This window comes from Corvus brachyrhynchos, unplaced genomic scaffold (assembly GCF_000691975.1).
Source record: "Corvus brachyrhynchos isolate BGI_N302 unplaced genomic scaffold, ASM69197v1 scaffold565, whole genome shotgun sequence".
NCBI classification, from domain to species: Eukaryota; Metazoa; Chordata; class Aves; order Passeriformes; family Corvidae; genus Corvus; species Corvus brachyrhynchos.
The window spans coordinates 228,753-244,982 of record NW_008237911.1 but is presented as its reverse complement, the minus strand read 5'-3'; the positions used below and the strand labels follow the sequence as shown (position 1 = coordinate 244,982).

The following is a 16,230-nucleotide window of genomic DNA, read 5'->3' as shown; positions in this document are numbered from 1 at the left end:
TGTGGGTGAAAAAAATTATTCTGGTCTTGGTGTCTAAGAGAGGCATTATCTTTGCCTGTAAGGATATAAAAATCCAAAGTACAATGATTTTAAAAAAACCAAACAAGTAATCCCCCCATTCAGGAATTAGGCTATCTCCTTCTTTTCCCCTCAGCTTCTCCGGCTCCAAAACTAATTTATTCCTGTTTTAAAGGGTGTATGGGTGTGATCCAATCTTCAGGATCCACAGCTCTGCTGTGGAAAAGTGTAACATAGTTATGCACATTGCAGAGAGAATCCAGGATCAGATTATTACCATTATTTGTAGGTGAACTTTGTCAAGCAAACAATTTTCACAGCTCCTTTAGTGTTCATCAAGACAGGTTTAATTGATTTATATTTTGCTTTGGGGGAAAAAAAAAGTACATATTTCTTAGACTTTATATGATGAGGAAGTTGCAGTTACACTCTGGATTTCAGTGATGCACAGCAGAACCAATATCACAATTCCAGCCACATGCATTGTTCGAACATAGACAGTGATGTTTTGCTCATTACTAACCTGAACACAGATGAAAGAAGTTGAAACAAAGAATAATTGTTCGGGGAAAATCTCCTTACCCACAAGAGAAGGGATAATTCTCTTCCTAATTTCACCTTGGTTTAAGTGAGGTATGGCTCTCTTTTTTTTTTTTTTTAATTGAAAAATATCAGTTACCTAGGGGATGAATTCAACAGTTCTGGAAGCATTAAAATAAGGCATGAGTAACTTACAATGGCCGTTCCCAAAATGCAGCCTTTTCTCATCAGTGCCATGTTTAGACTTCTTGTATCCACAGAATCTACAAGCAACAGACAAAAAAAAAAATATAGAGAATTTTATGTGTTAACTGCAGGTGGAAACAGAATAAAATGTTCTCCCTGCACAATTAAATGGCTGTTTGAAAGTTTAATGATATTTACATTCTCTGTGCCCTATAGAGGCATGTGATGTTCTCAGGGAATTTGAGGAAATTGGCTAATGAGAGGATTTGTTGATTTTTGACCCCTACAGTTTAATTTTACAATTGCCTGAGAATGTGTTTATAGCATTTTTTAACAACTGCTGCATGATTTGGGCTGCTAACGTTAGCGGGCTCATTACTGACTGTGAGGCAGTGTTTGGAGCTCCCGGGCAGCAGACAAAGGATTGAAAACCAGCCACACCACAACACCCGATGTGCCACAGTCATCAGGGCCCCTCTGGGACGTGGAAACAGGAGAAAATGCGCAAATCAGACACCAAACTCACCTCCCAATCAAGATGTACACCACCACTGTGAGGAGAATGATGGCCACTGCTGCTGAAATGGCAATCATCACCACCTGGCTGTTCTCACTGGAGATGGAGAACGCTGCAAAGTCAACACAAAAATATATAAATAACCTTACACACGCACATCACACTGATGATATCACAACTGACATGCATAAAGGGGACAGAGATCATTATATAGCATTTGGTGTCCTGGCAGTATTTAATCCAGTACAGAATTTTTCATCAAGCAAATAAATACAAGGGAAGAAAACATAAGACTACAGCTATCTTTGCCAATTTACCAAAGTTGTTTCTGCTACTCTTAATTTTTACTCTTGCTAATTGTAGCAACCTGCTGGCAAACTGATACTTATATACAAACATATACTTAAGTAGCACACATGTCGTGTATGCCATACATACTTTGTGTCATGCTCAGTAAGGAACTTTTCCTTGGCAAGAAATCCCATAATCATCACCTTCACTTTCCCTTCTGTATGATGGAAAGTGCTTTTAGGAGCTGAGTTTCCCAGTTAAGCCTGACAATATCCACATGAAGGTTGTGGAAAGCCAGGGCATGCAGACACAGATGTCTACAGGGAAAATAAGGGCGGTTTTCTGCCTTATGTTGGGTCTCCCCCTGTGGTCCCTAAGCATGGAGCTTTAGACTGTTCTATAATGACAGGATGATTTTAGACCTTTGGTGTGAGGACCAGTTTCCAGCAGAGACCTCCTGAGCTTCCCTGAACACAGCAGGACTGAACTCCTCAGCACTGTGCTTCAAGTCAGCTGTCCAAACCAAGCTGAGAGCTACCACTCCTGGCTCACACAGGTTAGAGAGCTTCTGTTTAGGGTCACATCATTCCCATCTCCACCTATTACACACCTGCAACTGCACTCAGTTGTGATAACTTGGCACAGGAACAAACTTATGCCATTTGTTGGTCATCTGTGTAATTTGTACACTCATTATTGAGATGTGCACCACTGTCTCCTTCCACATTTCTACTTTTTCTTTTTCCCCTTCTTTTGGTAACATTACTTTGCAGAGAAAACTCATTTACTTCTAAATTGCTAATTTTTTTATTTCTGCAACTGATTTTTTTCTCCTTGTTATAATTGTCCTACCTTGAGCTCTAGTTTCAACTAGTATGCCAAGTCACCATAACAGCAATTTGTAACTCTGTTTTTTAAACAGGAAGCTTGTTTGCCTTTCACAATAAGAGCTGGGGTGGAGAAGGAAGAAGTGGGGATGAAATACATAAAATATCTCAAATATACATGGAAGCCAAGTGAAAAATTTGCTTGACACTACTCTTTGTTTTCCTATCAAACATCCTCCCTCAGCAAGAGCCATGGCCTAGCAAGGCATCGATTCTGGCCTGAGGTAGAAGCAGGGCAAGGAATGGAACAAAACACCATCTGTGATAGTTATGGGATACTCTTTTATAGCCTGTTTCAAGTTTAATGATAAAATATAAAGTTATACAGCAATGCTACCAAGAAAGACACATCATAAATAGTTATGAGACACGTTTCCTCAGCTAGAGAAGGAGTGAAAGCAACCATTCAGATCAGTCAGAAACTGGGCAGGACGTCAGTATAAACCCTTTGAACAAATACATACAGTCTGGGCTGGTTTCAAACTCAAACTTGCGGCTGCTTGTCCCATATCCAGCTGCAGTTCGGGCTCGGATTTGGAAGACATAGGTGGTATCAGGCTTGAGGCCACTGATGGTAACGTTGGTGCCCTTGGCTCTCAGAATAGTATAGCTTGTCTCTTGTTCCTGCTTTTGAAAAAAGAAGTGATCGGATTAAAACCACACCCTAAAAAACAGAAACGATAGGTACTAAATTACTACAAACATCCTGGAGAGGACTGGCATATTAAATATTTATAGCCTGACAAATGCTTGTACAAACATTCATTTTCAATCATCTTTTAACAAGATATCTTAAATCATCAGATTTTCTATGGTATTGTGCTGTAAATTGAATACTAGACACGCTGAGTATATGACATTTTATTAAATGGCTTTGCAACATTTTGTCTGTGGTCTGTAATACAACAAGAAAATTATTAAAAGATTATTTAAAAAACGTAAATCAGGTTTGCCTACTGCACTGAACTGGAAGTGCACAACAGGCCAACTTAGACATTTTAGGGCCGTGCAGAGCTGTTTCAGGATGCAGTTTTTACTGCCTCACATTTTACAAGACAGTGGTTACCTTTATAACAGTCAAGAGAAACCCCACTTGGGCTCCTCAGCTCAGAAAAGAGGCAGATTTAGCTGGTTTTCTACTATGCTATAAAAACTATGAGATAGTTGTGTCCATCCTCATTTGGACAAAACCTGAACTCAGTCCTGGACTACGTTCATAACCCCACTCTGCTTAATAGTCACCTAAGTCTGACATAATGTTTTTTATATAAAATAAGAGGAGGACTGGTTTGTAATTTGGTAAGTTTGGATACACTTCACACCATGTGAAAAGCTAACTCTGAAAAAAGTATGTCTCAGTCCCCCTGTAAGCACATAATCTTAACATTTAAGCATGCATTTGGAGCCTGAGGTAGTGCTTATTTTACTAAAGCCATCTTGTACCAAAAGAGCATTTTTGGCTTCCTAAATATGGCAGCTGGAACTGTCTCAGGAAAAAAACCTCTTGGCCAGCAGCCACACATGTGGGAAATTGTGAGAATCTCAATTGTTTAGGTTCCCCACCATGAACATTTTTTATTCTGGAGGTGGTGGGGGTTTCATGTGATGTCCTTTTACTTTGAACACTCTGCAAAACACTGCACCCATTGAATTTTGCCGGGTTGAAAGCAGAAACCGAGCAAATGCACGTCGGATGCAGAGAATCTCACCTAATTCTCATCATGTTTTATGGCATTGCATTAGCTGGTGAGGGGCTGACATTTCAACTCTGACAACACTGGAGTGCCAATGCACGAGCACAGGGGTTGGAAAATACTCAACACGCTCACTGCCAAGGCCATTTCACCTCCACGTGTAAAGTTCAAGTGACTGGAGTTGTTTTAGCGTGTTTACTCTGCTGTGCTGTCTGCAGGAATAGAGTCAGGATATTCTAGGTTAGTAGGTGAACATCAGAAACTGTTCACTTTGGTGTGCTAAAGAAGCCTAAGTGCCCTGTTCTTGGCAGTCTTTGATATAGAGCAACAGAAACATTTACACCATAGTTAGGGGAATTGCCAGAATCTCCACGTAATATTCAACATTATGCTCATGAGAAAGCACAGTGAAAGGAAACAAAGAAAGAAAAAAAGGAAAAAAAAAACCAAAAAAACACCAACCAAAAAAAAACCAAACAAACAAAAAAAAAAACCAAAAAACCAAAAACACCAACCAGAAAACGCAGCTAAACCTGTGCCTAAAAGTTACCATCCAGAATCCAAACCTCAGACAGGGTGAGCTGGACCCAGTCTTCAAAGAATGACCATAAAAATGTTTACCATGGCCCATTTTCTTTGCCCAGTAAAAATAAAAGGAAATCAGCGTTGGACCTCCTCAGAGTTTCCCTGTACTTCTCTAAAACGTTCTCTGTTCTAAATTCAGGGGAGCAAATTTACAGGAAGACACTCTAAAAAGCTAACAGGCTTGTGTAAAATTATTTATTGTAGAACCAACAAAGGCCTAGCACTATAATTTGCAGGCTTTCCTTATCTTGTCATTCAGTTGGATGTAGGGAACTATTTTAATTTCAAAGACATAATAATCTTGTCTTTAAACACAACATCTTTTGTGTATGCTATGACTGGACATTCATTTTGATCTCACTTTAGGCTGCTTTTATGAAATGCAAACATTTCCTTCTGGTGCAGATACATACGTGCAAGGGAAAATATAGTCATGGCCCTGTCTGTTAATAATCCACATTGGAACTTGGAAAATAAACCTCTAAAACAATGGTATGGAGGATGTAATGGTATCTCAGTTCATGGGAAGCTTTTTACACACATATTTTGTAAGTCATTTTTTATGTTACTAGTAATCAAATCAGTGCAACACCACATAAAAGCCCAAGTTTATCTTTCTTGGGGATAAAGCAAAACTTCAGAGATACAGCACCATAAGCAGGAATACACAAAAAGGAGAGCCAGTCTGCCAAGCAGAACTTTAACCAAACACTCTGCCTGAGGATAAATTTGAACTTGGAGGCACAAAGCAATTTCTTCCTGAATATTTCTGCATAGTTTACCAGACACAATCTTTGCTGGGAAGCAAATCCCACTACTGTTGGTGTCTCGTTTGCAAGTGACATTTTCTAATTTTATACTTTGTTTTACAAAAAACATATTTTGGAGACATTTTAAATTGACAGTGGCAGCACCAGTAAGGGAGAATGATCTGTTCTTTTCCAGATAAGCCCAGAGAGTACTTATATCATATAAGGAAAAATATTTTTTCCATTGGCTTCATGTGCACTTGAGAGGCCAAAACCTGGCTACACATTTCTGGGAGGCCACGGCCTGATACTGCTTCCCTTATTGCCAAAGTGAACTCTTCATGGATATGACATTTCCTCCAAGTCTCGTGGAGTATTCTTGGCCTACCTACACTCAAAGCCAGAATAATAAGAGTTTAAAAGCAACAGGGTGCATTTGAATGCACTTTTTCAGCCTCAGAGAGAGTACAAAGTGCAGAGTTATGTGTTGGCTGTAACCACTGATCACACAATTCCTATGACACCAAAGCAAATCTATTTTAGCAATGTGAGACTGCAGCTGAATTTCACTCACTGTTTGCAGAAGACTCCATCTAAATAAAGTGCACATAATTTAATTGTAAGCCACATATTTAATTGAAACAAAAGCCACATATTTAATTGAAACAATTAATAGTTTATGAGTGGTATTTAAGAGATGGCTTTTTTCTGTACCTTCACATGAAATGATGTACTCCTTCAAGAGAACATTATTATGTGAACAAGGACAAGGAGGAAACAAAGAATAGGACTTGTGCACGAAAGCAACATGGCTTTGTTATTTATGCACTTTGATGGCTGAGGCACTTAAAATTCAGGACAGCATTATATGGATGAACTAAACTGAGGTGTCATTTAGTACCATTAACTCAACATAAACTGTTATGCCTTACCATAAAAGAAATGCCTAAAAATTCCATATGGTCTCCCTCTAAAAGAGGATTTTGTTTCTTTTAAATGTTTTGAATAAGTATTGATTGGGGCTTCATAATCAAGCTCTAAAATTTTTTACAAAAAATACAATTCTATTCCAACCGCTGCTCCTGAAAAACTGCAACTCAGTCCATAATGCTATGAAGTGTTCAAAGCCAGGCTGGATGGGGCTTTGGACAACCTGGGATAGTGGAAATTATCCCTGCCTATAGCAGGGGGTTGGAACTAGATGATTTTAACGTCCTTTCCAGTCCAAGCTATTCTGATTCATTCCAAAAAGTTAGAATAGTTTCCTAAAGCTGTAGCTACTAATTTCTTTAGACACATATAAAGCTCTGGTCTTTTGGCTACACAAGGGCAATAACTGCTGAAAAAACCCCAAAATAAATGGGTTAATTAACTACCCTTGGGAAAATGAATATATTCCACACATTTTTATGACAATAATGAATTAGAAAAACTACACGATATTATAATGTGGACACATGACATTCTATTTTTTATTCCAAATCTCTTGTAACATTCTAAATACCTTAAGAACAGCTTAGCAAAATAATGTCACAAACAAGAGGTATGACAGAATTGGGCTGACCTGTATTGCTCTATTAATGCTCTGGTTTTTAATTTCTAAGGGATGACAAAACACATATCAGCTGAAAACAAGCAGGATGAAAAAGGATGGCTCAACATAAATCATCTACCAGCAATCAGGTAGATGACTGCCAGGAGAAATACTCAGATATGCTAACTCCGAAGGGTTTATTTCCATCTAACAGTGGTGGGGTTTCTGATGAGCACAACCAAGACGATTTCTGAAGCAGGAAAGCAAATGGAAGGGACCAGTTTGAAAAGAAATCTCTCCTTTTAAAAGAGGAGGGAATGAAGCATGCTTAGAGATCTCAGATTGAAAAGCAGCATCTTTCAAAGGTGTTTCGTGGAGGAATGAAGAGTAACAATCCAACATGAGCTGCTCTGGCCTCAGGTAAGTTTATCACAGCATTAGTTTTGAACCTATTATAATTTGCTTAAAAATACATAGATTCAAGTCTCCTGACAACAGATTTGCTTTTTAAATTTTTTTCCCCCTCATAAACCCTGAGGAATAGGCCTCTGACTCCCCAAGGGCCTGCAGGATACACATTAAAAGTGCTGGTGCCAGAAGGTTGGCTTTTCAAAAGCCTTTTGCTCTAAATGGTCTGGCTCCCATTGTCAAGCACTTGGCTCCCTGGTTTAAGAAAACTGTCTGGTGCATATGAACTCTTGATCACAGACTTCAAAGGGGAGAAACACATGTGCAAGATCAGCCTCCTAAGACCGCGGGTTGTCTTATAAAGCTGTCTTATGACAACCAATTGCTCCCTGAGAGTGCACCCAGTGGGAATAGGAGCTGCATGCTCTGTCTGTGCACACAACAGCACGGGATGACAGTTTTCTTGAACAGAAAACCCCAATTTCGGTGTAGAAAGATGATCACAACATCCCAAACCAACACAAATAAAACTTATTGGTGATTTAATTAAAATTAACTGAATGCACACAGCGGGGAAAAAAATCTCTCCCTTTGGAGCAAGTAAAACTCAAGAGATCACCTGTGCTGTTTTTGGCTGTGGTAGAACTAATTTTCTACACGGCAGCTAGCTGTGGCTTTGGGAATTGCGCTGAAAACAGACAGGTTTGATAATACAGAGATATTTTTATTATTGCTCAACAGTGCTGACAGTGCAAAGGCCTCTTACACCTTTCCAATGAGGAGGCTGGGGGTGAACAAGGATTTGGAAGGTGACACAGCCAGAACAGTTGATTCCAGCTGAACACAAGAACATCCCATCCCACATGGCACCATGCTCAGCATGTAAAGCTTGGGAATAAGAAGGAAGAGGGGGATACTTGGAGCGATGGCATTTGTCTTCCCAAGTCCCTGTTACATGTGATGGAGCTCTCTTTCCTGGGGATGGCTGAACATGGGAAGTGGCAAATGAATTCCTTGTTTTGCTTTACCTGGTAAAGTGTCTTATCTCAAACGATGAGCTTTATCACTTTTACTCTGACAGTTCTCTCCTCATCCCACAGGGACAGGAGTGAGAGTGGCTGCGCGGGGTTTAGCTGCCAGCTGGGATTAAACCACAACATCACCCTAATTCCAAGATGCAGAAGAGAGAGCTGTGTGCCACAGCCTTTACCCTGCGGCACAAAATTCCCCAGGCAAGGGCTTCCACCTGGGGAGACTGGAGCTGGAGCTGCCACAGCTCTTGGAAAACAAAGGTAGGGCCAGTGGCAGCAAGAGCAGTCAGAGGTAGGTCTCAAATCAAGCACAAGTTGATCATCTGGAAAAACAACCTGGCCTGTGCAAAGCAAGCTGAAGTTCTGGCATCTTTCAGGTGTAGGTTCTTTGTGATGTAAATGGATACTTCAAGCCTTGCTAAAAGCCAATAAAAGTGTCTCTTCCCTTAAAAGAAATTTGGAAGTAAGAGACCGGAAATAATTCCTGCATCCTTTTTGTACTAAGGTTGTACAAATCAAAACAATCTGGTCTGTGAGCTGGTTCTTCTTTGCTTCTCAGGCTCAGGATCTGAAACTGATCCTGTCCTCACTGAAATGAAAAAAAAAAAAAAAACCAAGAGTGGAAGTCCACAGAATGCTGCTCCATTATGTGAGACTGAGCTGAAATGTTTCAGATGATTTCTTTTTCTCCCTTTATCACTAGCACGAGGTATGTTTAGATTTTCACTAGGGTTTTTGAAGGTTCAAGTTCTCACCAAAAAACTCTTCCCAAAATCAGATTACATGAATTTGGGAGAAATCTTTTCAGCATACAGCCTTCTGATCCTCTTTCTTCAGCTGAAGATCAGGCATGAACTATCAGCACCACACTGTCCCACTGTAAAGCTCCATGAAAAAAAAAAATTCTAAAGATTAACTGAATACTTACAGAGTATTTTAAAAACATTTTCTTAGAGGATATTATCACTACATCTTCTCTGGTATGTATGAAATATAAGCCTGATTATTAGATATGAAGAGCGTTAGCAAATGCTCACTTAAACCAGAATTCTGGCATTTTATTCAAAGTTTGTTAAAGTCAGTAGCAATGTATCAAATAGATCTATCAAAAAATCGCTAATACCACACTTCTCAATCTCCACAGCAATTTAGGACCTTTTCAATTCTACCAGCAACACCTCCTAAAAAGCTCCTATTACAATTTTTTTTTTTTTCTAAATACAGATCACTATAGGAGGATGTACAAATAAAGAGTTGTAAATAAAAGAAAATGTCAATAAAAAGCAGAACATATTTCATGGCAGATTTTCTGTCATTTGTAGTCATTTGCTTATGAACATATTTCATGGCAGATTTTCTGTCATTTGTGACAGAATTTCTTCAATTTATGAAGAATTCAGTTATTAATAAAAAGAACTTTCACAGTGCAAAGTAGCCCAGAAGATCAGCCAACATTTTCCAAATAATTTTCATGTAAAAGATGCTTGTGCCAAAGGGAAGCACCAGCACATTGGTGCTGATAGATAAATGTATGAACACTGACAGCATGATAGAACAGCATAATAAGAAAATTTTAGTCAGGAGAATAGGAAAAAAAAGGAATTACGTATTGACTGCATTACTTTGTGTTTGTTCTGATGTGTTTGGGGACGAATTTGGTAGACAACACAATGATTTCACTTTGTATTTCCTGATGTTCTCATTACCAAAAATCGAGCAATTCCAACACTTAGTGCCATTGTGGCAGACTGAGTAAACCTGAGTGCTTCTGAATCATTAACACAGGGGCAAGATGCAATGATTTCATCACAGTACTGCTGAGGAAAACCCCTCCCCTTTGATCTTCCCACCTTTTCATAGTATTTGACCTCGTAGTCCAATATGATCCCGTTGGGATGCTCGGGCTCTTGCCAAGAGAGGGACACGCTGTTCCTGGACGTCCTGTCCTTCCTTATGACTGTGATGGGGGATGGAGCTGCAGAGGGGTGGGGGAGAGGGGAGGGAGAGAAGCAAACCGAGTTTATCTCCGTTCCAGTTCTTGGCAAAGAGCGCGCTTTCCATTTAAACGACTCCCGAGCAAAGGTCTGGCCCCGCATCAACAGCGAGCAGCTGGACTGCAGCCGTGCTACTCATGCCTTGGAGCACCCTGGTCTCATGGAAAATGAGCTGAGATTTTTCTCCTCGACTGGAGGACTGGTGGCAAGGCAGCAGATGGTTTTGATCTGCTACTACAGTGTAAGCAATGAAATACATTCAATGGATGAAAATACGGAGCAAAATAGCAGCACTACCTATTTGTTATAATGCTGAGGTATTATCATTACCAGACTGCAGAACTCTGATAACATTTTGATATGAAAGTCTAAAAGGGTGCTGGGATGCATTAAGTACAAGGAGCTCCTGGTATTCATGGCTGGGAATAACCATCAGCACAATTCAGCCTCTTTGGCATCATGATTTGGTAAGCTCTCCAGATTAAAATTGCTCCCATACACACTTCTCCTTCACCACGTTTCTTTGAAAATGAAATTTGAATGAAAAAGAAAAATCTAAACTGTAAAATAACGTATTTTTTTTACATGCATTGATCAGGGTTAGGCGTGACAACTGATTGCATGCCACAGATTCACCCACCACCCACGACTTGGAAATAATATCAATGTTAAACAAACACATAAAAAAATCATAATTACTTAAGATTCTTGAACACTGGTCCAGTTTTAGACCACCCAGATCCATAAGTTGTTCCAAGACCAGGTCTGGGTTTCCTGGACTCACTAAAAGCCGTGCAACTTTTTTAAAAATTATTTTGTTTTGTTTCTTTTGGGTTGGCTTCCCACTTCAAATGCTTCTCTTCCATGATTTTGGCCAAAATTAATCAGATTATATCTTACAGATCACACACTGAAGGTTGTAACTGCCATTTCAAAAAAAATCTTTTACTAATAAACAGCCTTTTATCTTAACATGTAAATAAAATGTGTTTATAAGTTCAACATTTGCTATCCTAATAAAAAGGTTCTAGAGCTATCTCAGCAATTTAGTATCAGCTGAATCCTCTGAAGCTTTTATTGTTCATATAAAACCAGCTGCACTTTACAGGCATTACATATTTACATGCTTTAGCCAGTACCCTTTCTGTCTGGGTTTTCATTTCTGCAAAGGAACTTTCAATAGCCAGGAGAAAAAAAAAAAGGGGAGAAAAAAAAGAAGAAAAAAAAAGAAAAAAAGAAATGTTTTAATTAAAATAAATTTTGGAAAATTCATTCCAGCAAAATATACCTTCCAGTCCTGAGTCATAATCTAAGTAGTGAAATCCTCCTTTAATGGAGTGGAGGATCCACCTTGTCATGTTCATTCCAGGCTGAACGCATCCCCTGAACAGCATTTTCACATTTCACATGGTTCACAAAAGATTAAAAAGTTGCAATTTTTGTTTCATCAGCAGGACAAATTTATCCTGTATTTAAACTACTAATATAAATTGCTGTAGGGCTTTTTTTTTTTTGGTAAGGTTTACTTATTTCAAGTAGAACGCGAAAGAGTCTGTCTATTTTACTCAGCCTCACCAGAGCTATGCTTGGTGAAAAGGAGGTGAAAAGCATTTAGGGGAAGTAGACAGGATTTGTGTGCAACAAACATCCTTCAGCAATTCCACTTGAATTCCACAAACCAGTGCCAGAGCCAAAACACAAAAGTGCTTAGCAGGCTGAACTTCCCTGCTGTAGCCAGCTCCATGTGAACTCATATATCCATACTTGCTGCTTTTATGCTCTCCTAAGTCATTTTTATGTCTTCTTTTTAAGTCAAGCTATTTATTTTATTTTATTTTTTTTCTTGGTATGTGAGTAGATTGTCAAGCCCAGTACCCAGCTGTTAACACTTCCCATTAAGGTAAAATTAATACTGATTTTATGAATAATTAATATATGATTAACAGAAACAGCTTTTCCCCTAATAAATTATGGTAATTTTGCTCTAACAGATTCTCAGGGCAGGCTGAAACAATCTTGCATGCTCCAATACAGATATACTTTAAAAAAAACAAAAGCTTTCTTCTAACGCAGTATTAATTATTTTGAGCTCATTTGCACACATCTCTGCAGATGCTCCCAGTAACTTATCTCCCAGCAGTTTATTAGAAAACATCTGCTCTGCAGTTATCAATAACATCATAAAACATTCATATACCTTCCCTAATCCCTAGGGTTCCCAAAGCTGCTCAGAAATGAGACATCCAGAGTGTCTGGAAGAGTCAGCATCCCACTGCAAGGGCAGAGGGAGGGGAGATAAATAATCAGGGGAACATAATGTTTCAGCCTCCTTTAATTCCACACCAAGCTGAGATAAAATGGAAAAAATTCCCAGCTTATAACCTTTCTTTGCTGGTCACTGAGAAGCTGGACAGTCAGAGTTTTAAATTTTAATGCATTCTTTTAGGATTTTTTTGCTATACCTGTCGGATAGGTGGGTTTGGAAAGTGTTCCAAATCTTGAACCCAATTAAAGGAAATATCTTGTTGAGATAATTTCCAAGTTTATGCTTAAACCTACTGCCATCAATGAATTTTAGATACAGTAAGAGTTAAGGTAACCTGAATATGGCCCCAACCCAGGCCTGGGTTGTAGCTGGGAGAAATAATTTGACATTTGGACCATTTAATTAATTTCTTTTTGTACGCATCCCCAGAATACATTGTAAAACTTAATAAACTCTGTTCTAAATAGTGTCTAAGCAGAAGTCAGCCTTAATTTCCATTTTGTAATACCAGAGCAACTTGGTTACTGTATTTTACTATTTAATTGGAAGAGTCTGAAAATCCAGCAGAGAGAAAAATCGAAGTTAAAGGCAATTAACAGTGAAGGCATCATCATACTCAGCAATGCAGTCTTTAGTCTTCCACATGAGGAAGAGAGAACCAAGAGTTTCCTGAAAAGAATTAAATAACCACAGTAGGATGAAACCAAATTCAAAATCAGGCTACAGAAAGAAAGAGAAATACGTGATATTTAGAACAGCCATTTTTCATTGAATCGCCATGATTTTTCTATCTTAAACTGAAAATTTAAAATGACATTTCTGCCTCAAATCTGCAGCTCCCACTGACAAAATAAAGTTTGCATTCTGGGTTAGCAAATAATGAGACCATTATGAAGCTTTTTAGGATTAGTTGAAGTTTTAAAAACTATATTAAAGTCTCATTAGCAATGCAAAGGCTAAATTAGTTTATCATTTAGAAAACATGCATGCAAAGGTGAAACTTAAGGACAATACTTTTTTAGACTAAGAACATGAATTAATGCTGTTTCAGTGATTTTTTTTAATTAATCCCATGTCTTGTATGCCTCTATGTATTTCCATTTTTATCGATATTTTGATTAATGTATTAGTAGTCACTTCTTCACTTGAATAAGAGCTGGCTTTTTATGATTAACTTTAGGCTCGTATGGACATACATGAAGAGTTTTAGTCTCAGGAGTCCCATACAATGCACAGAGAGGCATTTTTACACATCACATGGTTAGAATTTGTCTGGCACTGCAGCCTAACTGCTTTAAGCACTTAATAGGAGCCTTGAAAACTCCCTGGAGTTAAGAGGGGAAATGTACTTTGAGCACTCTGTGTTGTTAGGTAGCATTTGTGACAACTGGGAATGTGGATGTTGAAAAGGTAACAAACACAATGATTCAGGGAGCTTAGGCTCAAGTGTAAAAAACTCCTCAGTCATGACTATTAAAGGTGCAAGCAAATAACATGAAGGATCTGCAGAGACGACAATAAAACTCTGCTCAAATTGATTTCCCACTGAAACTGACCCCAACAGATGATTTGTTTTCCTCCAGTTTAATAGCAGCTATATATAAATTTCCTTATTGACTTTTTCCTTATTCCTTGGTTATTGTTTTCATATGTGACTGGCCTACAGATGTATAAATGCACTGGAAGAAAATTCCCTGTCCTGTGACAGGGAGAACTCAGTATTAGCTCTGGGAAGGCACGTGTGTACAACTGCTGAAACATTTAGAGCCCTATTGTTTCTGGCTTAGGCTTTGAGATCACAAATTAAATTTTAGGAAAGGATTTAATTCTAAAATGACTCACAGCTCACTTCCAGCTTTTGCTTGCAAACGAGAGTAAAATATGCTTTGCCTAGGATGTTCCAAACTATGCTGAAAGATGGTGACCAAGCAGAATTGACTGTATTACTCAATTTTCAACTTCTGCCCTCCTGAACAAATGAACTTGTTCCTTTTTCTTTCTTTAGAAAACTGATGCTGTTATTATCTAATCATAATACTGTAATCTGATATAACCTATAAATTTTCTTTAATGTCTATGAAGCCCCTAGGAGGTAATGTGGAACAAGAGCAGTAAATAAAAATCATAACCTGAAAATTAAATCTGTGTTCTCTGACAGTAGAATCCATAGGGACTCAAACCTAAATCAGTCTTAGAGGACCAGCATACAAACCACAAAACTATCATACAATCCAAAGTAGAAATACCAGTGTTTGAATGAACAAACTGATCTCTCACTTGGAGGCAGTTTCTCTGGGACACTGGACCCACACCCACAGTGTCAGGACACGAGAGAACCAACCCTGGTGCATGGCTGGGTCTGGCACTGCTCATAATGCTCCACACACACATTTTGATTTATGCAAAACCACCCAACATCTGGGGGTTTTGAGAACTTTAGGTTTCTCCATCAGTTCCACTGCCCATCAGCATTCAATTCCTAACAGAGTCGCAAGTACTGACTTGCAAATTGGTATAATGATGTCACACCTCCATGGCATGCTCACATTAACATGAACAGCTGTGCTTGTACTTGGATTCTTTAACATTTCCAGCATCTATTCTGTGGATCAGTGTAAAGGGGTTTATGACAGAAGCCTGCTCACAGAAAGCAGGACCTGCCCTGTTCTAGCCCTCCTCTGGCTGCACTCCTATTCACTTTCTCTATTAAGAGCAGTGATGTGCTGAAGCAAGCAAGCCCCATCCCACAGGCACATTCCAAGAAGGTCCCCAGGTGGCTCCCAGGAGGCAGGAGGAAGAAACAGTCCCACTTTAACAACACTTTGGAAACCTGCTAAATCCTACACACTGCTCCTCCAGATACAATTCCACACCACTTCAAGGTGCGTGCAGGCTCAGTCCTTTGCCCTTTAATCTCCAGGACACGTAGTTAAACCAGCACAGTGCCTGTGTTTGTCCTCCTGCACCTTTTCCTTGAGCTGGAGCAGGCTCAATCTATTTTTATGACTTGGGCTGTAAACTGTCACCTGATTCTGTAACATCACCAGGTGACCATCGGCCTGAAGGTGACGTGCCTTCCCTGTCGCCAGGAACGAGGCATCAGGGACTCCACTCATCCCACACCAGCAAAATGCCCCTCACACCAGCCCCAGGCTGGATCCTAGTAGGACTCAATCATAAGGAAGGCGGTGAAAAGGCTCACAGTTTCTGGGAGGTGGCTATCAAGATCACACGTCAAAATGTGGAAGGCAAGAAATAGGACAAAACTTCAAAGGCAAATACAAGCAGGCTGCCTTTGGATGAAATAAAGCTGGGCACATTTCTCCCAGAAACAGAAAAAAATTAAAAACCGGTTTGTTCATGGCTGTTCTAATGGATGACTGCCTGCATTATGGCAGAGGTACCCAAATGCATCTGTAAAAGGCTCCAGCCTGTGGTTACAGACTCCAGAGTGGCTGGAGGCGCTTCACAGGGGGGGTGGAAGAAAGACTGCAGGGAACTGGAAAGGGGGAAACAAGCAGCTTCAGCAG

At 39.4% G+C, this 16,230-nt stretch overlaps 1 protein-coding gene across 1 annotated transcript in view; it reads right to left on the bottom strand.

Annotated features, from left to right (window-relative positions):
- The window catches only part of EPHA3 (EPH receptor A3), a 186,384-nt gene that overhangs the window by 40,249 nt on the left and 129,905 nt on the right, over positions 1-16,230 (bottom strand). The window contains 4 exon segments of the mRNA XM_017733054.1: positions 754-821; positions 1,271-1,373; positions 2,904-3,066; positions 10,291-10,415. Coding sequence (XP_017588543.1) covers positions 754-821; positions 1,271-1,373; positions 2,904-3,066; positions 10,291-10,415 — 459 coding nt within the window.